The sequence below is a fragment of the Siniperca chuatsi genome, linkage group LG2 (genome assembly GCF_020085105.1).
Source record: "Siniperca chuatsi isolate FFG_IHB_CAS linkage group LG2, ASM2008510v1, whole genome shotgun sequence".
NCBI lineage: Eukaryota > Metazoa > Chordata > Actinopteri > Centrarchiformes > Sinipercidae > Siniperca > Siniperca chuatsi.
In genome coordinates this window covers 18414077-18440478 of record NC_058043.1, presented here as the reverse complement: position 1 = coordinate 18440478, position 26402 = coordinate 18414077, and the positions used below count along the sequence as shown (strand labels likewise).

The 26402-nt window shown below is 39.5% G+C and overlaps 2 protein-coding genes across 4 annotated transcripts in view; both read right to left on the bottom strand.

Annotated features, from left to right (window-relative positions):
- LOC122861356 (guanine nucleotide-binding protein G(i) subunit alpha-2) overlaps positions 1 to 16629 on the bottom strand; it is a 55985-nt gene extending 39356 nt beyond the window's left edge. The window contains exon 1 of one of the 2 annotated variants that reach the window (XM_044165575.1): positions 15782 to 16629. In XM_044165575.1, coding sequence (XP_044021510.1) covers positions 15782 to 15899 — 118 coding nt within the window. In that variant the 5' untranslated portion in view covers positions 15900 to 16629. The remainder of the gene's footprint in view (positions 1 to 15781) is intronic. The other variant, XM_044165565.1, reaches the window with a different exon arrangement.
- Positions 16630 to 18395: 1766 nt separating this feature from the next.
- Positions 18396 to 26402, bottom strand: part of LOC122864779 (sodium-coupled neutral amino acid transporter 3-like) — a 40760-nt gene continuing 32753 nt past the window's right edge. For both annotated transcript variants that reach the window (XM_044172428.1, XM_044172434.1), the window contains 8 exons: positions 25944 to 26002; positions 25396 to 25542; positions 24485 to 24564; positions 23952 to 24052; positions 23183 to 23307; positions 22892 to 23036; positions 22467 to 22570; positions 18396 to 21540 (listed from right to left, as the gene is read on the bottom strand). In XM_044172428.1, coding sequence (XP_044028363.1) covers positions 21436 to 21540; positions 22467 to 22570; positions 22892 to 23036; positions 23183 to 23307; positions 23952 to 24052; positions 24485 to 24564; positions 25396 to 25542; positions 25944 to 26002 — 866 coding nt within the window. In that variant the 3' untranslated portion in view covers positions 18396 to 21435. The remainder of the gene's footprint in view (positions 21541 to 22466; positions 22571 to 22891; positions 23037 to 23182; positions 23308 to 23951; positions 24053 to 24484; positions 24565 to 25395; positions 25543 to 25943; positions 26003 to 26402) is intronic.

Sequence of the window (26402 nt, the reverse complement as noted above, 5' to 3'; positions counted from 1 at the left end):
GCCCTGGTTGATCTCTCAATTCAAACACCACCAACTCACCCAGGTAACTATCGCGAGAACACATCACTGGATCTTTTTATCTTACAGAGTGTATAGTATCTACAAAATGCTTAAAACTCTATACTTAAAAAAAAAAAAAAAAAAAACTTAAAACTGAAGACTTACCAGCTCATAACAACAAGCACTAGTCTGCCTTCCACTTCACAGACTACAGATGCAAACTACCTTGTCAATGCTCCTGAACCACAACATGAGACTGAGCCAAGAAAAACACTGGAAAGCAGAGCTTGGAAAACGTCAGGATTACACATGTGCCTGAGCTGAGCTGGGCTGTAATTGAGAAGTGACAATGTTAACAAAACAGTTCTCCTGTAAAGACGAGAAAAGCTGTATTTAGGGTCCCCTAGAGAAAGCAGGGAGGCCCTCCCCCAGGCTGCTGTAGCCCAGAATCCTCCATTGTCTCAATGCCTCATTTCCCCACAGTCTTTAATCAAAGTCATACTTGAGTAGAACGCGCAGGCCATTTTTCACCACAGGCCTTAGCCTACAATTGAAATTGCTAAAGAATGGGGTTCTACTTTAACAGATTATGTGACAATGGAACCAAAATGTGCACTGGCAACTTTGAGGGCTGAATTTAACCTACACTTATCTCTTGAATCTGATCTGATATTTCTTTGCATGTGGATGCACAGACAGCTGCAGGCCCAAATTCGAGCAGTGTTTCGCAGAGGCAAAAAAAGAAAGCAGAAAAACAGGAAATCAACCTGCTGCAACTGGCAGCCTTTGTGGGCAGGTTTGAGTAAATGCATGGACTTCTGCCTTTGGCTCAGCCTTCCTTTAAGGGCAGACTCAGAGAAGACCAATCAATAAGCAGATACACAGAAAGGCTCTGAGGCACTATTTATTCACAGCATGTTAGACTTAAAACTAACAAACTATGAACAGTACTTTCAAAAGATTTACTGTTGAAAACATTCAGCCCTCCACCAAACTCAGATCAATATAAAACAAATCACAACAAACGTCATAGGCTATTTCAGATGTGCAGCTTATTCTAATAAATGTCTGGCTCTGCCGGCACTATAATTAAAGTGGCATGCAGGCATAACACAGGGGAGAGGCTTCCGATGAAGCCGTGCTCTTCCTGCCGTTTTCAATCTCATCTCGCTGCAGCTGTCTGCTCTCTTCAACTTAACTGGCATAGCTCAGCCACTGACTGACTGCAAAATGTTGCAGCACAGCAATTCAACACTCCAACACTGTTATCACCTCTGCTCTCCTTGCTTCACCGTCCTGTCCATTATTCCCTTCATATTTATTCATGTTCAGTTGGAAGACACCTACATTTGTGACTTCCCTTCTCTTTAGCATTTTTTTATTTTATTTGTTCCACTCCCTGCTCCATTTGTCCTTTCTTCCAAATTTATATAAAAAGGGATCATCTGTCAGTCTCCAGAGGCTGCCAAGAATAAAGATTCAGGTCTCAATCAGCACACGACTGGGGAAAGCTGAGCCACTCCAGAGCAGACCACCATCACTCATGCAAAAACACACAACTGGCTGACAACTCTTCAAACCCCACCAGCTTGTTGTAATCTCACAACAAAAAAAAAACATCAGACAACACATGAATGACAATATTGGCATAAAGTTCTGCCCACCACAATTTACAGTGACGCACTGCTATGGTGCAGACAGATCTAGGGTATTCAACCCTCTATGAAACAACATAAGGTCCTGGCCTAGAACTTACTGCGTCACTGGGTTGTTAAAATAAATGACACTGTATCAGTCAGCTGTTAATGAGGATGTACGGCCTCAGAAACCATTTTTACCCTTACCTGTAAACTTCCCTCTTATAATAATAATATTTAGTAACTGAACAAGGTATACATGCCAATCATTTATATCCAGCTTGTCTAGTCATGCACATTTTACTTTTCTTGACTTCTGGCTACTTTTTCAGTAATTGTACAAATGTACAGTTGTACAGTACAAACATCTTACTAACCACATACATGTTGATCCCACAAAGGAAATGGCGACTAAAATAAAAGCTGTCCTTTTTCCAACAAGTTAAGTCTGCATTTAAATATAAACCTGACTGTTTGAGTCACTGCTTTTTGCATGGCTTCAGTTCAACACTCCATTGGAGCTCCAGCCATGTCTGCTCATTCTTAGTTTAACAGAAATAGTTAACAGTGACACCGGCCCCACCATCTCTCTCTCTGTTCTCCTACTCAGTATTCCCTGGCTAAAAAGAGCCTCAGTGTGGGAGCGCACAAAACTGAGGCCCCACAGAAAACCACATAATTATAAATCACAATAAAGCCCTCAGTGCTGTGTCCCTGCCAGAGGCTCAGCTGCACCCTGCTCTGCTCCAACTTGAGGCTTTTGCTTACAGCTACACGGCCCCCCTTCCTTCACCACTTTCTTTCAGTCTGCTAACCCATGCCCTCATTCCCTTCCTCACCCCTCTTTCTTTCTCTTGTCCCTGCCATAAATCTTACTCTTTCCCCCTGTCCCTCTTTGCATATCTCTTTTTTTTGTTCAAGTTTCCCACATCTCACCTTAGACAATCTACACCTCAGTCGACACATCTACGGACAAAAAACACAAAACTGTGTTCAAATGCCTGCCCGACTTCAACTTATCCTCCTCAAATGGGATCAAAACTTCAGATGTAGATCTCATAAGCTCATACAAAAATAAAGTAAATAAGCTATCGTATCAATATATAGTACCAGCCACACTAACAGAGCACAAGTTTACTTTCTGAGCGAGCACTGAACAAAAACACAGAAATGTGCTTTTATTAGCCAAGGATTCATGGCAGAGCAATAAAGACCTAACACAGTTTAATACAGAGCTAAAGCTCCAGCTCAGAGCAAACAAAACTAAGCCAATCATTAAACCTTATTCAAGAGTAAGGGGCAAATCTGTCCAGTGAGTTAAAAGGTAATTATGGTTCCATTATTCCTACAGGGCTTCAGTAGTGGCCTGACATTAGGGTCACCTTAAAACAGAGTCACTTGCCTTGGTCTCACATTAACAAGCATGGCAGTTTTAAGCAAGGGCAGAATAATCATTGCTCCAAAGGAGTACAAAGGTGTAACTGACTTCAACTTGTAGACTTGGCACACAAAAAGCTGCAGGGACACATGCATGGAAACTACACAACAAAATATAATTATGTAAAAAAGTACTGTAACCAAATAAAGTGTTAAGTTTGTTTCTGGAAGTGTTGCATATATTTGGACTTGAATGAAAGTTATAGCATCTAACTTTGCCCTCGGTATCTGAGTTGAGTCCCCAGACCTGCGGTGGGAAAAAAAACAATAAAATCTGTAACTTAGGTACCAATATCAGCATGGAAAAATACTCTTTTAGGTCATGTATTAAAAAAACATGTAAAATTAAAAACGTTAAAAAAAAAAAACATTTAAAGTACTCATTCTGAGGAAATGTCCTTTTCACAGTTTTGAATGATTGTTGCTAACATGAAAGCAGTATTTGAAGGTTGTAGGTCATAACAGGAAGAGCCAAGTCATTAATTTACTGCTGGTAGTTTTAACTCTAGCAATGTGTCACTATTTTACGAGCTTATTGTATGTTTTTTTCATGTTAAATCTTCATTTACAAAAGTAGCTATCCTGAGTAGTAGTTATCAGATAAATGTAGCAAAGAAAAGTGGAGTAGTAGAAGTAATGGTAAAGTGCCAGTACCCCAAACATTTTTTATGTACAATACTTGAAAAGAAAGAAAGCTAATTTCCACCTCTGGCAGGGAGCTACAGTACAGCCAAGGATCCAGACACTATCCACTACATCTTTCTACTTCCTCTTTCTACTGTATCATGTCACTGTGCCATATATTATCCAGCCATTCTGTAACTACAGCCTCCAGGTTTTGTCCCAAAGGTTCAAAGGTCAAAAATGGAAATAAAGGGTCATAAAAAGGGATAGTTGGGTTGTGTACTATCGTGATTTTTATGAACATGTGCTTCAGGCCATACCAGGCTTCAGAATTATCTCAAATATTCCTGATTAGTCAGCCATTGTGATTTGTTTGCAGCTGGGAGAAGTAGGGCGCTAGGAGAAGTGTGGCTTCATCAAACACTTTTTTTTTTTATTGCTCCTTTCTTTATCGGGCACTCACCAAATACTGGGCACACGCTCACTGATATCCCCTCGGCTGTTGTTGTTAGTTTCCTTTTGTCAGAGTGTAATTACTAGGATTTCACCAACACAAGCATCATTTGAACCACAATGAACTCCGCTGTCTGTGGGAAGGAATTCTTAATAATGTGGATAAGACCATCTTATGCTCTACTTATTAGTTTTCCTAACCTCCGGCTCACTAACATTACACAAATGCGCTAGGAATAGAGGGCACACAACTCCTCGAGTCATTGGCACAGTTGTTGCAATTTGAGTTATTTAAGTGGAAAGCGCTCAACTAGTGTGATATCAAGAGTTGACATTAAAATAGAATTTAGAAGGAATGATGTAAAAGTGAGGATTGAGGCACAGTCTGTCATTTTTAAAAGAGATTTACAGCCAAAAGCATATAATCTAATTTTTGTATTCAAATTCTTAGGCTCCTATGAATATAGTCCAAGTGACTTGCTGCATGCTGGTATCAGAACTGAGGGAGAAAAATCTTGTTTCAGTTGGTAACAGTGTTTAACATTATTGGTGAGATCATTTCATGGAAACTAACCCACAGTTATGAGCTCTTTACCTCCAAGTTATTGCTAATGTTAGAGCATTAGAACCAGGGTGGTACTTAGCCTTAGGATGAAGTTATTTTCACTATGAGCACAATAAGGTGCTCTTCTTCCCCTAAAAGCACACACACACACGAATGCAGTATATGTACACATTATCATAGGAACTGTACATACATTTCTGTGATAATACAAAGCTGTAAGATGAGCTGTGGTTCTGGGCTCATGACTCACACACACACACACACACACACACACACACACACACACACACACAAACACACAAACACACACCAGCAGTGAAAGCAGCTCCCAAGTTGCCAGCAGGTCTGATTAAAGCCTTCCTGAAGGACATAATCCCCGTCAATGAGAGAGCCACTGAAAGGCAGGAGCTGAGTCAGCATTTTCTCCCCTTTCCCTTGAACATGAAAACGTACGTGATAAAAGCTAACTGCCTTTCTTCTCAAAGCTTCTCCGTATTTAACTAACTTCTGCCAAAATTAGCCATTAACAGTCAGGTGTTGCGTATGTGTGTATGTATTAGTTTGTGTTGTGGTGGAAAGAAATAAGGCTGACAATATTTCTGTGATACCAAACATCATACAAAACTCGTATTCAGTTCACAGACCATTTTTATCAAAATCAAATGATTGTGCTGACATTAGCAACAATATTGAGAACAAACTTGCTGTCTGTGAAGAATAAGTGACTTCCCTGATTCTGGGCTCCAGTTCAAATATGTGTTTTTCACTTCTTTTAAACACTGTATGTTAGTTGTTATGTTATTATAGTATTGTACAACACATCAGAATGTCCACAACCTATTTTACTTTTGTTTTCTTACAGATATTTTTTTAAATAACCATTTAGACCACTTGCTTTTAATAGATACACCAGCAACTGTTCTATTTGTACATTCTCTCCACACGCAGAGTCTTTGTGGGGAGGAGACACAGCAACATGCTTTGACATGCAAAACTAATAAATCACCTTTTCATCGCAGAGACACTTAATGTGTCACAGCTACGGAGAGCTTAATCTAAGAGGCTAAATGCTATTAAGTAGTAAATGGTTCTATTGTTGTTGTCTTGCGTTTATGGTGTATTTCAATATATGTGATTATATTTTAAACTCTCTGCCAACTAAACATATTTCCCTCCTGGGATTTTTGAACTGATTTTAAGTTTGTGTGTCATATTTGAGGGAATGTCAGCCTGCCTCCCACATGCCAAATTATACACCACACGAAAGCCCTCCATAACACACACACACACACACACACACACACACACACAAACAAATTACAAGTGGCACAGCACAGCCCGCGTTGCCAAGGTTGTTGTTTTTTTGTTTTTTTTTTAAGTTAAGATGGTACAGGGTCCCACACATTTCTCCATTGTGCCCTGCTGCTTTAAGAGTTGTTTTTTTAATGGGGTGGAAAAACAAAACAACACACCAAAGTACAAACATATTTTATGGCTCTACCACATTCTTTCCAAAACTCTCTCTTAGCTCGAGGGGTGTGTTCAGACAAATAAAAATGGTGACTGAGTATTATTTGGAAAAGATTAGTTATAACAGTTCCAAAGTATCACAGCTAACAATTTCTTAAACTCCCATGCTATTGGCCAATTAAGGGGTGTGTAGAGCTGCATATGTCATTTTCATGCTTTTTTCCTTTCCGTGAAGTCTACCACTTGCATTGTGATCTTCACATACTGACGCATGAGTATTGTTAATACTGCTGTCATTTTCAGAGAAAAAACTGAGCAAAAAAAAAGGAGGGCAGCTGCTTTCCTTTATTATAAGTACAGGATGTTTAATGCAAAAAAGCTTTAAATCGGACTTCTTTAAGGGCTTCATTGTTGTTTGTTAAAACAGACTCTGGCAGACAGTGGTGCCTACAGTATGAGGATCAGGACCAGAAAGCTTACACAGGATGGGTGTGCTGGTTTCCTCAACCAGCCGAACAAAAGACTCACATCTACTTTTCTTTTACGTGCAGCCAGCTGAAAAAGGAAGTGACAGATTGGGGGGGTGACGGGACTGAAACAGGAAATTACATCAATTCCATCTTTAACACAGTTAACAATTATGATCAAAAATGGTAAAAGAGAGAGGGGAGAGAAACAGAAAGATCTTCATATGCCAGCAAAAGAAAAAGCAGTTTTGAGTGATATCCCAAGCCTAATCTATTTGATATGGCACATAATCGCTTACTCTAGTGTGTGTAAAGTACAACAAACCTTATTAACTGATTTTTATTTAAAAATCTTCAGGAATATGAGAAAATCTAATGATGAAATGAGCTAAAAGAGATGATTATGGTCTCAATTTCTTAACCGTGAAATCACTTGTACCCACATGGAGGATCATAAATTGAGTACAGAAGGAAGCTCTGATTGGTTTTGGAAGGTTAACAATGTTTTTTTGTACCACGTAATTTGTCATTTCTTGGCATGAATCGATTTCACAGCACATACTTTACTTATTTTTGGTGTCATTAATGTAGCTGAGGTCATTTAGTTGTAAATGTAAGAAGCACGGAGAGGGAGGAGAAACAAGAAGAGGCAGGAAAGAGAAGGAGATGAAAAGGGAGGATAAAGCAATAAGAAAAATACATTCAGGGAGCACGCCAGGCTCCACAGCAGTAACAACTGCCTGTTCAGGTGGTCTGAAAAGGGCATGAATGTAATTACAAGTTATAACTGTTTGTAGGGGTGTAACAGTACACTGCTTCTTATCAATACATTCATTATAATAGGCTGTAATGTTACTGTAGTGATCCAATGAACATATGACTAATATCTGTGAAGCTGACACAGTGTTAGAATAAGCTGTTTGCGCCTTTTCACAAACCCTAACCACATAGCATCAGTATGGTTTCATCTCAGTGACCTAATAAATGTCTACTGTTCATCATACTGAATGTTTATCCTTGCAAGGAATCTTAGTGACCTGAAAATCAAAACTGTGTTGGAGCAAGGATTTAAGTGTAGTTTAGGTTTGATAGAGAGATTATGATAAGAGAAGACACATTCAGTTGCAGACAAAAGCTCAGAGCAAGACTTTTTAAAAAGAAAAAGAAGGTCCATATCAGAGATTCCAATGAAGTTTATGGGTTACATCTGTCCAGTTGTCAGATAGAGGAGAGCTGAGGAGAGGCAATACGACTGCAACAAACTGACCTTTCAATTACAGTCTTGACAGTGCAGCTGTCACAACATTATCATCCTGAGACCCCTGGGGAGAAAAACACATACCCTCACCCTGTGTGACATCTAAACTATTCCCACCATCTGTCACCTTCACAAGGGCCCCTGCCGCTCAAGTTATGTTAGGCACCTCACTTGATGCACTGTCTCCACAGCACACAACTCAGATGACCACAGAACAGAAGCCAGAAGATGCAGCTGAAAGCAGGTAGTGCACTGCAAAACACAGAGATACAGTTCCAACACCGGTTGATGGCATTTTGAAAGATTACATCTCTGATGTAGCTTGCTCTCTCATCGGCTAGAAACACACTCTCTCTCAAAAACTGTAGCCATTTTCTTTCTGTGGTTAACGTTTTGACATTTGGCTGTTTAAGTGTACTTTAGACCTTCCAGTGCAGAAAAATGACAGGATAACCTGATGAGGATGGAGGGGAAGTCAAGTGAGCTCATTTCCTATAATGGCAAGAAGAAGGAAATCATTTGTGGGAGGGGAGAGAGGGGATAATGGTTTGTGGTATGTGTGTTTAATGACATGATCAGACGAAGAAAGCCCCCACCCCCAGTCCCCACAAGCACCTGAAATGGTCATGAATTTGAGTGGTGAATTGTGTTTTTTCAGGACTCTAGCATAATAAGCAGCCTAACAGGGAGCACTGTATGGACTTAACATAATAATGTCAATCAAATTTGGGTTGAAACTGGAACATAAAAGGTTTTTCTGGCCTTGGGGCAAAATATGGAAGAAAGACAGTCAGACAGATACATTTGGTTTTAACTACCCAGGTTTTCAGATCTCTACTACTGAGAGTTCTGCCACCACCCCAATACAATGGAGGTAAATATAACTTTGTTTGTGGTTCTCACATCATTGAAAAATAACAGTTACAAAGCTCATCAGCAGCATGTCTATCCACAATGTCCCAGTTACTCAGGATAATCCACAGAGCTCATCTCCTCACCACGCTGACAGTCAACAGTTTTCAGCATTTTCTAATCTTTGGTAGAAAACAGCTCCTACAGAAAAACGAAGTGTGCTGAGTGTCCAAAATAACCAGAATTACATAAATTCTGGCAAAACAAGATTAATTTTTCAGTACTTTGAGCACCACAAAGGAAATGCCATTTGCCTTCATTATACTGGGCTGACTCTAGAAGTCCCAGTGGAGAAGATCTGAAATCAGCAGCTTAGGCCACAATTATATCTACATGGCAGGATACCCTTATTATTTAAGTGGGAGAGTTGTTTTATTTTTTTGTAATTTGGGTGGGCAGACCCTTAAAAAAATACATCAAAAAAACTAATTTGAACATTCTTTATCTTGGCTTACAACCTTTTGTCTCTCTCAGACAGTTTTGCATTTAGTCTGCACAGTTCCTGTGTCTGTGCAGGGCTGTCTGCAGGCCTGCATGCTGCAGTATCTACTTCCCCCTCCTACACACATTGTCAGTGGTACAGGACGTGCACAGAGAATTAGGCTTGTGATCTGGTCCTGTGTCAAACATCTTCACACCCTGTGGTGACCAGAACTAAGGTGAACCCTGAGGGCTGCATTTAAAACAGTTACTACTCACACATCTTAGGAGACCCACAAAAAAGGCCACCAGCTGCCTTTCCTCACTAAAATATTGCACTCTTTGCTACTGTAGTGTTTTTATGAAACAGCAGGAATAAAGTAGGAATAAAGCAAAGATATGAGCTGTGTGTAGAGGTAGGTTGAGGCAGTGGTGCAGGATTTTGTAAACTATCAGTATTTCCAGAGCAGAGAGGATAGTGCAGCCTTGTCCCAGTGGACTCACACTGAGACACACAGTCTGCAGGAGCAGGCTTTATCTTCAGAGCTCTCCCTGTAATTGCAGGATATTCAGCCCCTTCACATACACACTCACAGATCTGCTATCCAGTGCGTCATACAGTTAATTGGGCAGCACTGTGGTGCAGACTGTTGAGTAAACATGGTCAAGTCACCCTAAAACATAGGGCAGCAGCTCATTTGATAAATCTCAGACATTTTTGCCAATAGTGCTTGTTGTAAATATCAGTTACAATGCAGCTGCTAAGTAGCTGATGTTCAGATGAGATTTCTTGGGGAGCTGTGAAAGTGTCCTGTGCTGCCAGAGCAGGCACTCAGATGTAGAGCTGTTTATACCTGTGGTAACAGGTCAGTCTGACTTGGTTTTGCCAGAGAAACCCAGGTCTCTATAATCAGCCAACTGTAATTACACCTGACACCCACTAAAACTCAGTCACTGACTTTAATAAGAGGGAGGAACTCAGTGTCTATGCAGCACTGACCACATGGGCTGACCAGCAGTACAACATGTCACCTTGTGTTGTCATCAAACATGACTATCTACAGTAAATAGGTGACTGTGCTGGAGGCTGAAGTTTGGGCTACAATGTGCTGCTAAAACTTAACTCTTTCATTTAGCACACGATACACCTATGTGATATGAAAAATGTCTTCAGGGTTATTTCAGGATTTTTTTGTGTTTTTGGACAAATACTGCAACCTCATTTAAAAAGGTTTAACTCCTACTATGTTTTAATTCTGTGTGTTTCTGATCACAACCCTTTAACCTGGAGAGGTATGAGAAAAAGTGGAAAAGGAATTGGGCCTGACGGGAGCAGCTTTCCAGAATTTTGCAGACCAGTCAAACACCTCTAATCACCAACTGGCAAAGACGTAATAATGGGATCAGATCAGAGAGAGGCTTGAGCTCTCTGCTTTTCTCATACTATCACACTATAGCTCAGGTTTCCGAGCTCAACTCTGCTTAGACTGATGGCTTTCACAAATGGTAGCAGTGGCAGGGCCCGAGTCGATAGAGGCCCTCTCTCTCTGATCAATACTGCATCTGTAGTGCTAAGCTTTGAGAAAGTTACATAATCAAAGCATTTAAGAGAAATTAAGGTAACTGTTTGTTCCCCTGGAACCCACAGGAGGAAACGGCCTTTAAAGATGTGCGACAGTGGTTACAACCTAATAAAATTAGGAGAGCTAAAATCTCACCCTGACGTGTCGGCTGTGGCCTTTTACTACAACAAGGAAATGAAATACAATAATACATACATTTAAAAAATGTATTCTCAAAGGGAAAAACCGTACAGAGTGAAATGAATCAAATCAATTATTAAAATGTATTAATGGTTTAAGCTCCTAATATTAAGTTTTGTTAGTGCTGCACTGCAATGTTGCTACCTGACTGCTTGGTGTCAGCAATAGATCACACCTTGTATAACATAACTTAGGATCTTTCACAAATAACAATATATACAGTTAAGCTGTATTTAGGGCTATGCATTTGGTAATGTTAATGCTGCTGATACATCCCCTATAAAATGTGATTAGAAATATATGCTTTATTTTAATGAGGCTCATGCAACATGTTAATGGGGGGAGAGTAGTGTGTGTGTGTGTGTCTATGTATGGGTTAAATAATGCAGTAAGAGACAGAAAAGCAGGATAAAGGCACAACAGAACTTTGTAAGAGTGACGGAAAGATCAAAAAGTGGCTATTGGTATTCCACCGCTGTTTTGTGGCCTGTACCAGTTCTTACTGTCACAGACACTTCATGCAGCTGTTATGAAGAGCATAACTTGTGTTTGACAAACAGGTACCAATTCCCAGGTACCATCAGCAGGTGTTTCAAACAATGGCAAGCTCCTTTTGATCTTTTTGGAATCTGTATGGCACTTACTTCATTATTTTCATAGTAAGTATTGGATAGTTTTCAGTGTTTTCCAGCTGAGAAAACATTGTATATCATAATATCAACTATTCCAGCATACCTACCCATATAGCATATCATCCATTAACTGCTTGGTTGTTCACAGGCAGTCAAATTCTCTACTTCCTGACCAAGGCTTTAGCAAAGCATGCTGATTAATGAGCGAGCATCCTCAAGCACACTGCAGAGAACAGACGTATAAGAGGAAAAGAAAATTACTGGTTTCATTTCGTTTTTTTTTTCTGCGGTTAAAAAAAAGTAAAGTTGGTTCACAATAATGAGCAGTGGAGAAAAAAAAAAAAAAGTCAAGCTGATCTAGAATACAACCAGCGGCAGGTAGTAAAGAGTATGTCTTACATTGTTACACGTGGCAGCCTTACTGCAGTGACCGTCAGGAGCTATGGAATCCAAGCCAACTCAAATCTGAAGCAACAACTAAGTCATAAACTTAGTCTATATTGTGTACTGCAGTGCATGCCTTGTATATCATGTCATAAAAGAACAACACATCTATTATCCTCAATGGAGATGAATAACAGTGCTGCCATATCAGTTGTTTTTAAGACTTAAAACAGACCAAGTTGTTTCTCTTCTAAGAACATGATGAGCTTTTTTTGGCTGCAGCCTGATAAAACTGTCTTTATTTTCCTTCATTTATCACCTCTTCCCTGCCAAGTGGACAGCTGTGGTGGTGGGGGTGGGGGTGGTGGAGGGGCAGGGCATTCCACTGCACACATGTGCTGCACATTTCTTTAATGTGCACACATATCGAAGATATTTTAGTACAATGTCTATATATTCGTGTTAGAAGTAGATGTCCCTTTCTACTGTGCCCACAGGCAGCATGCATGCATTCAGTATGCCAAAGTATTTACATAACAGCAATGCCTGTCAAGCCTCTGAGAAAATGTGTTTATGTCCAATTAATACAATACAACACTGAAGTGTGTGTGTGTGTGTGTGTGTGTGTGTGTGTGTGTGTGTGTGTGTGTGTGTGTGTGTGTGTGTGTGTGTGAATCATGCAGATATTTCCAACTACCAGGCTGCTGTTCTCACAGTTTAAGAAGAGCAGGCTGCCAAAAGGAACTTTTCATTTGTGCTGAGCTGGGAAAAAAAAGGGTTAGTAAGCCAAAGAATAGAGGAAATCAGCTGAGGTGAGCAGCAACATTTTTGTTGTGGATGGGGAGGAGATTAAATGTCAATCAAAGACTAGAATCAGCGGGGAAGCCTGTGAATGAGTGCTTCCTGTTAATGAAAGCTTAAGCCTCAACAGTGTGAAGTCCTCTCTGCTACATTAACTAATGGATTTCTCTGGGGACAACTAACAAGACAAAACAATCTAATTCTGCCTTCTTTTGGGTAAGGCACAATTAGCAAAAAGTAGTTACCATGGAAATTCCTTATTGAATTTGTTTGTTTACACCAGGTAAAATACAAAGCGCCAACATTTTGATTAAGCGCTTTGTGGTTAGACCTCCTCGGCTTGTTGAAGGAAGGCAGTGATTCAGAGTTAATTAAAAAAAAAAGACCTATCATTTCCATCTTTGCCTGTAAGTAGAAACGAGGCTCATCTTTTCGACCTAAACCCCATACCTCATCTCAGAGTTTCTTTAGGAGGAACATGGGATTGCAATTTACAAGTTTAGGCTTTATCGGACAGACAGCTTAGTGGAGTGGCCATGTAGGAAGCAGTGAGACTTTTCTCAGCTGTTCCAACAGATACCATGGCAGCAGATGTGAGTGCTGAAAAGCATACCTGGAGGCGTGATGTAGCACCTCTGGAAGGATGTCACACCTCTGTCACACATACTGCTACTCAATAGATGGATCGTGCTTCTTTAAGCTACGACTACAAACTGTAACAAAGTATCCTTTATTCAATGGGTTACATCTTCCAAGAAAGAATAATGCAATTAAACTGCAACACTATCTTTAACTTAAGTCTACCAGCAGGATAGCACGAAAAGAAAAACATGCAACTGTAACAGAGTACAAAATCAAGTGTTTAAATGAATTTAGTTCATTCTTGAAGGTTTTATTAATGCACAACTGCATTTAAGTCTTCAGATAACAGAGATGTAACTTTCACTTTTTACAGACCATAATTCCTCCACAAGACATACCAGGTTTATATCCGGATGCAGACTTTGGATGCTGTGACGTGTTATTCAAAATGCACAAATGAAACTCTTACTTGCATGATGTGAGTGTTTACGCACAAATTCATGAACACACGGTTCAAATTCAGACCTTTCCTATAATTCCTGTCAACACCCCCCGACACACACACACACACACACACACTGCACCGGATGGTAATTACTGATATGAAACCTGCTGTACAGAGCAGAGCATGTAATTAGCCTTCTAACCAGGGGCACAACTTAACAACCAGCCGTCTCTTCAAAAACCCAGGAGAGAAAAACACAGTAGGTTTCCCTGTCAATTTAAGCAGAATTTTCTGTTTTCTGTCAGGAAAAAGGATGACAATTTAGTCATTAAATGCTTGGGTGTTAATACATTTTTCCACCACATCATACTTTAGTAGACTAATATTTTTAATCCAGCAAACAAAATCTAAAGAAAGTCTTTCAAGTTGCCTTAGATTTGTCTGCTCACAGGATCAATATCAGTTTAAACCTGAGCATATGTTCAGCAAGGTGTCTTCAAATGAAAGGACTCACTGTTAGTTTAGAAAACTGCATCTATTTCTCTTGAGGCAATTACTTCTGGAGTGTAAATCAATGAGCATGAGACGAAACAGTCATCACTGATGCAGAAATGTACTGATTTCAGCTTTTAGTTCATAAAAATGATTGGTTAAGCAGCCAATGATAATTGCTACTCCCTTTCTTTCGCATCTCTGAGCTGCATATCAAGTAAGGTTTTAAAGCTTCAGGGACCCTTGTTCCATAAAAATGTAGGGAGGTAGAAAAAAATATGGGACCATTGTGTGTAGCATTCTCAGCCCCTCAGACAGAAAGTTAAAAGAACCAGGGAGACATTTAAAGGCCTGGGAAAGTGGCATTCTCTCTTTGCTACCAAGCAGTACTTTCAGTCAGTTGTTTTGTATGTGTATGCGTGTGAGTTTATTTCATGTTCTTATATCCCGGTGGGGACTTGAATGTACACTAACCCATTTGGACTTGTGTCACTGTGGGGACAAAAATTGAGGTCCTCACAGTCAGAGACTGCTTTTAGAGGGTTAAGACTTGGTTTTAGGATACAGGTTACAATTAGGTTATGGTTAGAGTAAGGGTTAAGGTTAGGCATTTAGTTGTGATGGTTAAGGTTAGGGGTAAGGGGCTAGGGAAAGCATTATGCCATTGACTGTCTCCCACGGGGATAGTGAAACAAAAGTGTGTGTGAGTGAGAGAGTGAGAGAGAGAGAGCTGGGAAGAGTCAGGGGAGTTCACCCTCTGTCCAAACAGCAGCCCACTCATTATCAACCAGACCCTGCCATGTCTGACCCCTCAGTTCAGTCCTGGTGGGAGGAAACCACTCCAAACCTATTTTGACTGTCCTGTCACACACAAAAAAAAAAATCAGACACTCTGCTCTGCTCTCTCAGCATTCAGGGTTTAGCATTTCACAAATGTCCTCACATCCTTTCTTGCTGGACAGGCACATGTGCTCCAGGGTGCTGTTTCAACCCCAAACATTCTCAGGAAAGCTCAGCCTAGAGTGAAGGCAAAGTACACAAAGACGTAGTACTTCTTTAACATATAAGCTTGGGCAGTGGTAAGTAATGTGGACAGGACTGCACTCACACAAACTGCATTTCTGGTGGCATTGCTGCTGCTGCTGCGTTTGTCCCTTCAGGAGGTGGGTGACCACTCAGCCCAAACAATTCAAAGAGTTCTGGCATGGCTACAAAAACACTCCAGTAGTGTGAAGGATAGGTATGAAGGCCAAAGATGCTACTATTAATAGCACTGACAAAAATTTTGACTCGCTCAAATACTTTTTGTCTGCTATAGCCTACTCGTGTGTCATATGTGTACAAATGGTCAAGTCTTTCATGCTGTTGCACAATCCGTCTGGAACCATTAATGTGGCACTTTTGCAACCCAGTGTTGAGTATCGTGACGGGCTACTCACCCAGCAGAAGCAGTTTCACTTCCCTCGCGGCTTTCTCTCCATCTTCTCTCAGGTTTTTATCAATCATTTTAGACCTCTCGGCCGCCGCTTTATCTTCCTGACTAACTGTACAACCCATGGTTCCTAGTGCACGCTTCAGGACTGCTGCTTAGTGGGAAAATATCACCTAAGAAAAAAAAAATACGGCCGAAAACCCTTATTTTAAAAACAAGGGCTGAAGTTGAGTAAGGCGACTTCCCTTTTTGATGACTGGCGACAAACGTGACGGAGTCCGTTCAGTCGCGAGAGGGAGCGCAAATCATAAAAACAAACGATTTTTTTCTGCGATGTGAACTTGGGTTTCTGACGTCTAACTAATGCCCCGAGACTCGTCGGTTGTTCAGTCAGTTGGTCAGCATTGGTGGTTTCTTATGAGAGTGGAGAAGTTTTCCAGACCGAACAAAAAAGGCTTGAGCAACTTTTTGGGGACGGTTGACTTTTAGCTAATTCGGTAGTTCCCACAGCAGACCATCGGAGCAGGTTAAACACACGAAAACGGCCCACGAAATTCAGCACCAAAAAAAAAGTATTCCAGCTGTTGAAAACCGAGCACACGGATTCCTGCTGTCAGTTAGGCTACCGGACACACACTAACCACTTTTCAGAGGATATTTATCTTTGCTGCTTTATATCTTTTTTTTGTTTAAATCCCTATTGCCGCTACGCATTCTTTCCCCCGCGTTGAGATTTATCACGTTTGAAGCCACACCCGTAGCCGCCGTTAAGTTCCCCTTCGCCCGACAAACAGCGAGACAGCGCCGTCACCCCAACAGCAGCAGGGCCAACCTTCTCCAGGAAAAAAAAACGCCTACTCCGAGTGCTTCATGGGAAATGTAGTCAACTGTTCCCTTCAAGAGCTGTCGGAAATAGCTTACCTGCCTTCAGCATTCGAGTTCATAGGTATTATTGCAGTATTGCCCCAAGTGGCAAAAAACGGGAGTTTATGCGATACCCCAGTTGACGAGAAGAGAGATTAGATTAGTTTTTGTTTGTTTATTTTTTAATAGGCAACATTTCTAGCTAAAAGCTAGCATAGCACCAATAACCGCTATTGTTACATGTCTTGTGTGTGTTTTCATTGCCTAAAATTCTAATTGTTTACTTGGGTAGCCTAGCCTAAAAGTAGAAATACCACCGTGTAAAATTACTACTTTACAAAAGTAAAAGTACTGCATTCAAAATTTTACTTAAGTAGCTACAAAAGTATTATTAGCTAAATGTAGCCTACTAAAAGTTTTAAAAGTAAGAGTACTCACTATGCAGAATGTTATATTTAATTGTCATTACTGATGCAATAATATGTAAGTGCAATTTTAATGTGGTAGCTGGTTGAGAGATGGAGCAATATTAAACTACTTTATATTCTTTTGGGTCGTTTAATCTACTATAACAATGCTTCATATTTGATTAAATGGTATGTTTATCTCAAAGCTTAATCTTAAAAATAATCTGAATCAGCAAAATAATCTGCAACTATAGCTGTCAGATAAATGTAAAACATTTCCCTTTGAAATGTAATGGAGTACAAGTTAGTCAAGGACAAGTAGGCCTACCTCAAAATTGTACTTAAGTACAGTAAATTAATAAATGTACTTAGTTACTGTCCACCACTGAAATACAAATTGAGGCTGCAGACTTGATTTGTTGATTTAATATGCATTACGTTAGATGTAGGAATTTCAACCTCAGGAGCTTCCAATGAGTATTTAAAGGTGTCAGAAAAACTAAGATTGTGGCATTAGTGGTCACTGTATTGTAAATATTGGTCATCCAAATTGGTTTATGCAAACAGCTGAGGGTATGATTGTTATTTAAAGCACTTGTTAGAATAGCAGCCGCTTGTGACCATAAAGATTAAACAATGACAGAATGAAGTAATAACTGAGACTCAAAATAAGCCCAATACAAACTAAATAATTAACACTTTCTATAAAACCCTAACCTTGTTATGTTGCATGATGGTCAATAGCTCCACAGCTAATGCCTACCACAGCTCTATAGTGTCACCTTGTGGACTGGCTTCTGACCCTCAAGAGAGAAATTAACAAATTTTTCTTGCACTATTTTGTACTACAAAGTCTTATTAATATTTAAATAATATACTTTTTTTTGCCAAAGAGAGGTAATGCTAGTTGTTCCATTTAGGTGAAATATAATTATATGTACTTGTGAAACATTACAAGGTCAAAATATATAAAAAAAAAATAAAACTACATTAAATACTAAATAATAGTCTTTATCACTGAAAAATATATACTTTTTACAGTTTACACTGTCATAGTGGGTCATTTAAAGCTGTTATTATTCTGCTTATTCACTCATAATCTATACAATGGATGAAATGATGCATTATAGATTCAAAGTCACAGAATTGTAGCTTTTTAATGAAATTAAATGCTAAAAAATGTTTTAAAGTGTTTCACTTTGGAATGATGATGTAGGCAAGGGACTGAAAAACTTTGGAACTACTGATTTGTATAAAACACAAGGAGAAGTCTTAAAAGTCAGTCCATATATAATCTTTAATAAGGTGGAGGACAATGGTTGAGGAAAAAAAACTGTAGTTTCTTTATGGTTATGGTTACCTCATTATCTTTATTGCAACATTGTTTACAGTACAATAACTGCCAGCAACATATTAAAATATATAGAGATACAAGAAAATTGACATGAATCAAAGGATAAAAGGGTTTAAAAGCACTTTGAAAATGATTACATTTATATTTTTAATTGGACTAAAACTTTAATTGCTATTTACATTGTACAAACTAGATATGCATATAGAATATAAAGGGTATACATTTATATACAATATTTATAAATGCTGGCCAATGTCAATATTTAATATGTTTCTATTCAATCATACACATTTCAATAAATCACACAAAGAGGGAGACTAACAACACTGAGATCTAAATAGAGGTCGTCAGAGATCATCTTATATCAGCCACTAACACAGTGTATCCCCTCACTTTGTTGCCTCTTGTTTATTTTAATTTTTTACGTGTTTTGTTTGTGTGCACCACTGAAAAACTGTTTACCAAATGGTTTTATCATACATACAGCCAAAAACTAAGGTCAAACTAGGAACAGGAAGTTGTGGATAAATATAACCCTTGCATTGGTTAAACAACACCAAACACTAAGTTATGCCCCAGTGGCTGATTCAGATGATTCCCGCTGCATACAGACACAAAAACCAAATATCTAGATAGAATGAAAAAAAGGGATTAAGAGGTTTGTTGTGTAACAAATTGACAGGATATACTCACTTACCCATACAGCACTCACTGTAGTCTGGTGTAACAGAATTTATCATTTAAAAAATAATGAAATGTAGGCAAGTATACCAGCTCACTAACAACTCCAAGTTAGTAGGTTACTGTCTGCCAAGAAGCAGCGAGGAAGTCAGAAATGACCCATACTATATCACTGATGATATACCACTGACTATAAAAGACAAATAAGAAAAAAAAAAAAACATAAAATCAGTCATTAACAGGTTTTGCTTTTCATCACTGAATCAGATTCAACTGATACACCCGAATAAACATTAAACATTTTAAAACAACAGTTAATCCATCAATGGTAGGAGACGAATACTTGAATTCTACTTCTGATCAGAGTATAGGTCCAGGTTTAACAACACAAATGCATATAGGTACTATAGTTCAAATACAGCGGAGCCATGTTTTCTTTTTTAAACAACACGGACACTTAAAAACCTCCAACAGTACATCCAACTAATTAGTTGTTTTATCTACAGAACGGACCAGAGGAGGAAACTAATGATGGCAGGGGCTCACAGGAAAGCTAACTTCAGCGTTATTTCAAGTAGTGTTTGAGAAGAAATCCATATTATACCATCGACACATTGCTAAGTTTCTCATAATCTGCATTAGATTGATTCATTTATCAATGATTTAGTTACGCAAAGGAACACGCACTTAAATCACATCACATATCAAATATGTTAATTTGCAAAAAGCAAAAACATTTGTGGCTACAAGAGGTTGTGCTTATCAAAAGGAAAGTGCTATTGCTATCCACCAACTTTTCAAGATTGCTAAAGAGACAGTAATCCCATGTCTGTCATTTCCGTTAGGGATCAAGCTTGTGCTGCAGACATAAATATTTACAGACACCAAACTGTTACTAACCACTTCATGAAGTGACCCTGTTTTTTTATTACACGTTTTGGTTATCTCTGATTACTTCCAGTAAATGTTCAGAAACAACACATCAAATCTTCCAGGTAAAAATCATCGATGCTTGATGATTAAGAACACTGATCGGTAACTTTCTCCTTTTCATTTCATTTATCACCTTGATCTGTACAATTCAACTGATGAGGTCTTCAGTACCATTTATCACATTGTCATGTTATGTCATTTACACAGTAATACTGAAAAGAAAACTGTGTACAATACAAACATTCTTTTATGTAGTGATCTGGACAGCCACAAACCATTTGAAAATGTTCCTAACCTGAAATCTGCCTCTCGGAGATTGATCGCCCCATGTCCCAAGACCTAGCTGAGGATCATGTCATCAGTCCATACTGCATCTTCTGAGGTTTTCATCAAGTAGTGATTAATAACAAAAATATACATCTAGATCATATTGTGTAGGAATTTTATGATAATTGTGCTCACAACACTATACCACATCCTTTCTGTGGTTTTGCACCTTGCTCTGTCAAACGGGAGAATGTTAACACCTCCAAACCTTGAAATACACAGCAGCAGCACAAGTTAGTGGAGTAGGAGCTAAAGGCTACACACCTTTAATGAATAGTTTGACATTTTCCAATCTAAATACTAAGCTAAGCTAAACAGCTGCTGTCTGTGGCTTCAAATTTACTGTACAGACACGAGAGTGCCAATCTCCTCATCTAACTGCAAGAAAGTGAGTAAGCGTATTTCCTGAAAATGTTGAACTATTCCTTTGACCTGTCTTTCTATCTGTGCAATAGCTTGCAATCACTTTTCTCTGCAGTTGCACAGAATGGCAAAGATGTAGTTATTCAAATAACTTAGAATAATAATAGACATACAAATCATAAAAGAATTGTCTATCATTCAATGCATTTCTGTCATTCAACAGTTAAAAAGGGAGGTGCCTCAGACTGTGTAATATAATCAGAGTAGCAGTTTGCAGATCATAGATGATCTTAGGACAAGCGAGGGATAGCAAGTGGGATGGCAGATGCTCACAACCAACACAGGGACAGGCGTACAAAGACAGCAGCTTTCTATAGTGTTACTTTTATGTCTTTTTACAGCCAACTCACAAGGCACAGCCTCCAAATATCAACTTCAATCTTTATGCACCTGGCCTATTTTGTAAATTCACTATCAACTTTCCAAGAAAGTCTACTGGCCTGGATCTACAGTCACTGTTTGGCAGGATGCACAGTTCAACGTAACGTCATTAGAGTGAGAGCTTTTTGTGCAGAAATAGAGGAGCCATCCTCAACTCTAGACTCCTCCTCTGTGGCCAATATTCTCTACTGGAAAAGATAGGGCATCTTCAACGTCATTATTTAGAGTAAAAACATTACAACACAGATCTAAATCAACAATATAAAACCTGAAAAAAATGGAAGGTGGTGCCTAGTGACCACTGCTGGCGTTGTTGGTGCCCGATGTCCAATCAATGATGATAAAGCTGAGACTCATTATCATAAAGAGGAAGCCTATCCCAGCAAAACAGGCAGCCTAGAAGAAAGAAGGAGTGATTGATTTAAAGAGAGTGACAGAACAGATGATAGAGAGATCGTAGAGACGCTAACTGGACACATAATTTTCAGACAGTGTCATGATATTTAAAGTAACTTCCGTTGTAAATCATTAACTATGTGAATGACTTTAACCAGACAAATGTGTCAGTGTTACTTTACCTATGGGGTAAAAATCACAACCTATACTGTTTTTATAGGTCTTTTTTTAGGTTGATACAGATTTCGATTTTTGAAGATTAAAAAAATCTGATGACGACATATCGGCCGATATTCGTCTTTAAGGATCCATTAAAGAGTAACTTGATAGCCCCTGAGAATCTTTTTTTTCTGACCTCTTGTTTAACTCTAGTTTAAATTCTCACCATGCTGCAGTGATGTAGACATGTTACTCCAAGGTGTGTCAGTACACCGTGACCTCGTTGTTGGGGGTGGTTACAGAGCACACTTCTGACTACACCTATCAGTGATGCTGGGTGTGGTCAGAGTTGAAAAAGACTTGAAACTTTCAACCACAGAGGGCAGCAAAACACTGCTTTTAAGTCTGGTGTTAGGCTTCCCTTTAAATTAATTTTTTTTTTTTTTTAAGATTTGTGACCAAGATATGTACCAGTGACACATTTTATAGCTCAAAAATAAACTCCAGCCAGTGCTCTCTGATGGACAAACTAAGTCACTGTGTCACTATTTCTAAAATTACCTCAAACATATCTTTGGCATTTCAGTACTGCAATTTCTTGTTACTTATCGGCCAACAAATATGCAGATACCGATATACACCTCCGTCTGTGTTTTTAGTCATTTTCAATCCACAGAGCATCTACAGTATATTTATACTATACTGTCAGACAGATCATCTTTATATAACCTCACCTAACCAGTCTGTTACTCTCATGAGATACTCACCATGATTTTGGGGACTGAGCGCAGCGGCTCCTCTTCTTTGGGTACAATACGAATGTAGAAGACAGCTGGGAAAATGAAGATGAGACAAGGGGCAGATGTGGCACCTGGAAAGCGGACAAAAAACCCACAAAATTATTCATGAAACTAATTCTCCATGAATTCTCACTCCCTTCAGTTCTCATTAGATGCTGCTGCTAGTCTGACAGCACTGTAGTGATGATATGGAAATTAGCAGAAAAGGGGGAAAAATAATTTGTTTATAATTATTTTGTTCCACCACCAGAAATTAATGATGATGATATGGGGCTAAGAGTGAATGAGCCTGTTGGACTCTTGGGGTTTGTCAGGGTGCATCTACTTGTAACTGAGTCTTTCTAAATGTTGGCGCTTCAAACCACCCTTGTCCCAGGGTTGGCCTAACCTACCAATAATCCCAAAGATGCCCAGGATGTTGGGGGCAAAGATGACCAGCAGGTTGATGAAAGTGAGCAGAATGAAGGCAATGGCAATGTGACGGGGCCAGTAGAAGGTCTTGTTGGGAAACATCATCTGCTGGATCGCTCTCCGTACCTGATCATAACAAAAAAAGCCATTTTCAATTGTTTCACTGTATTTTGCATAAACAACATAAATTCACTGCATGAAGAAAATAACTGTTATTATAATTTGTCCGAGTGAGCCAATGTGTAAAGTTAAGGTGCTGAAATTGTACTTACAGGAAAGAGTACAATGGGAACAGTGAGTGTGACAGCAGTGAGCACAGCCACACGCACGCACAAAATCAAAGTGTCATACGGGTCAATACGGCTGTAGGTGTGAAGCAGCTCTGCTTCCACTTCACCTGAAAGAGATCAAAAGAGAGGAAAATAGAGTAGGTCCAGGAATGATGAGGAAAGAACACTACTTCTCAAACCAGCAGGCACAACATTATTTGTACTGATAATATTGATATCAACTGGTATATATCATAACAAATAATGAGACTAATGCAGAAATCATGTATTATTAAGATCCTAAATATAGGTAAAATGAAAGAAAAGGCATCAAAATCATGATGCCTTTTCAGTACAGTAGATTACCTTAGCTGTATAAATGGTTATTGTAAGATCTACAATATGACCACTAGAGGGGGCATATGCATCATGATGCTTTTCGGGCTACAGGATTACTGTTCTGCTATGGCATAGTGATTCAGTCTTAATAATGTGCTGTATGAAAACAAATATATGACAGTGCTACGATTAACTTATTAGAAGCATGAATAAAGAAAAAAAAGAAGCAAAATTAGGCAGTGTAGCAAAAATGACAAGAGAGAGAGAGAGAAAGAGAGAAAGAGAGAAAGAAAGAGAGAAAGAGAGAAAGAGAGAAAGAAAGAAAGAAAGAAAGAAAGAAAGAAAGAAAGAAAGAAAGAAAGAAAGAAAGAAAGAAAGAAAGAAAGGAGAGAGAGACAGAATATTCTGCAATTGGAGGAGGACCAGGCCTCACCATAGAAAGTTAGGTATCCAAAAAGGGCAGCCAGGAAGTACATGCTGTACATGACTGCAATGGAGATGTTGGCCACATGCTGCATCTTTTTCTTGGTGGGACTGAAATCAGAAGATATTGCCATGTGATGTTTCACACAAAAACATAAAACACACACACACACATAACATCAGGGCATCCACTGTCAAATTACCGTATATGCTCATATACAAAGCATGTAGCCCAGTTACTATAAAATACCATCTTCAGCTGCGGGGCTAGTTTTGTTGCCGGAATATGCCACATTCAATAAAATATCAAAATTAATCTTAGGAAAACAAGCAACAGTGGTTCAAAGCAGGATGATAAATTTAAACTAACAACATGCTACATCATACAAGCAGTGCCAACGCATTTTAAAATAAAGTGAAAGCAGTGCATGTGACTAGGTTATGATCAGCCAAGCACAAATCAGACATAGTAGCGTTTCCCTTTGTTATGCAACTGATTTCTTGTCCAAAAGTTAGCAGGAGCTTTCCATCATAAGAACATACTTGCGCAGCTCTGTGTAGATTGGCAGGACCTCGGGGTGGCACACAAAGGCGAATGCCAGGATGGGGATGGTGTACGCCGTCTGAAAATGAACCCCAACAGGTCACCATAGATACAGCAGCGCCATCCCAGACGTCTTACCACCAACCTCGCGCTTTACTGCCCATTACTCCCTCAGTCACATCACAGAGAGCTAATTGTTTCCCTGTGATTAACTTGGGCCTGGCTGCAGACCAACTTTAGCCTATTTAAGAATGCCTTACTTATAAGCTGCTAAGCAGCAGGTATTGGTCTTACTAGGCTGGGTTAGGAAAGTCTCATTCTTCTTTAAGGGATGCAAATAAACACTTGGATTTCAAAAAATTAGGAACACCTAGTCAGTATTTGCTAATGCTCTGGAAAGTAAAATTGCTTCAATAAAATAAAAATAGTGTAATGTTACAATCAAACAAATGTAAGCATCTGGCTGTGATTAAGAGTCTTGCAGGAGTCCTCTCCTGTTGTGAAGGTATGTACTGTGTGTAAAAAAATAAAAGGTCCTAGAGAAATGTCAGGTCTTTCCCATTTCACTCATTACCTCTCTCTTTGGCCCATAAAAGGGCAAACTTGATGATCTCACTGTGAGCAACAGAATGCCAAAGCAATTTTTATTCTTCTGCTGACAGGAGCAGACAGCTCAGGGGTCACTGTCCATCTCTGAGCTGTGCATTAATCGCTTGATAAAAGCCCTGATCTCCTATTGAGTGCAACTGAGTGCTTCAAACCAAGTGTGATTTCCATGCTTGGATTGTGAACTGTCACTGGCAACATGCTGAAGGTGACTATGACATAAGTGAGTGTCATAAGTGCGTGAGTGTCAGTGGCCATGGCGGTGGATTTGCAGTTTCAGACTAAGTGACACGCGTAAACCTACTTGTGAGTTGAGGTTGGCCATTTTGGGAATACAGGCAGGATCATCCTCCCCACCAGGGTCGGTGGCACTGACATTCAGCACGCTGGCAGTGCTATTGAATGCAAAGTCCATAAATGGACAAGGGGTATTGAACTTCTTGTAGATGACCTGTACAGTGCAGAGGAGAGGCGTTAAGCAGAAACAAAGGCTGTGGGACACAGTTAGCACACAGACAGGTGGAAAATATGGCACTGAGAGAGCCAGAGAATGAGAGAGGGAGCAACGCGTAGATTACAGCTCACACAGCCAAAACTAGGTCAGAGAAAGACAGAGAACCAACACAGCCTGGAACCGCAGCGTGCAAACATTAGTCCATGGCAATGAGTACAGAGAGAGTAGGAATACTTAAGAGGTGGTGGGAAGGTGAAAAATAAATCTCAATCTTGTTGAAGACTGATCCCTGTGCATCTGAATATGCTGCCTTGGTGTTTCTGCCAACAGAAGAGAAACAAGAAGCAAGACATAATGTCTAGTTTACATGTATGTATACCAAGAGTCAGAGGACATACCGAAATGAGGAAGAAAACCATGCAGCTCAGGGAGAAGCCGCTGGTGTATCCCAGGTATCCTAAAAGACAAACACTTCATTAGCATTTCTCTGAAATATATTACACTAAGGTTAACATGTAGAAAATGCTAATTTAAGCTACGTATAAAATCTCCACTTTCTGCTTAACTCATCGCTAACTAATCACTAATGAGGTAAAGCAGCATTTTCCTGCTGAACTGCCTCTTCTGCTGTCTGTTCTTCAAGCCTTGTGGTGGACTAGACTGATTTAATGTGCTGGGAGTCGGCTCTTTTGTCCTTGATGTCTCGGCAGGAGACATACTTCTTACAAGAGGTCAGCCAATACGCCTCCCTTTCTCACTTCCAAACTGGCTTTCCCTGCTTTTTTTCCTTCTTTCTCTCTGTTTTGTTTCATGTACTCGCTCATCTGAAGTGCTGTGATGCAGACAGACTGCATGAC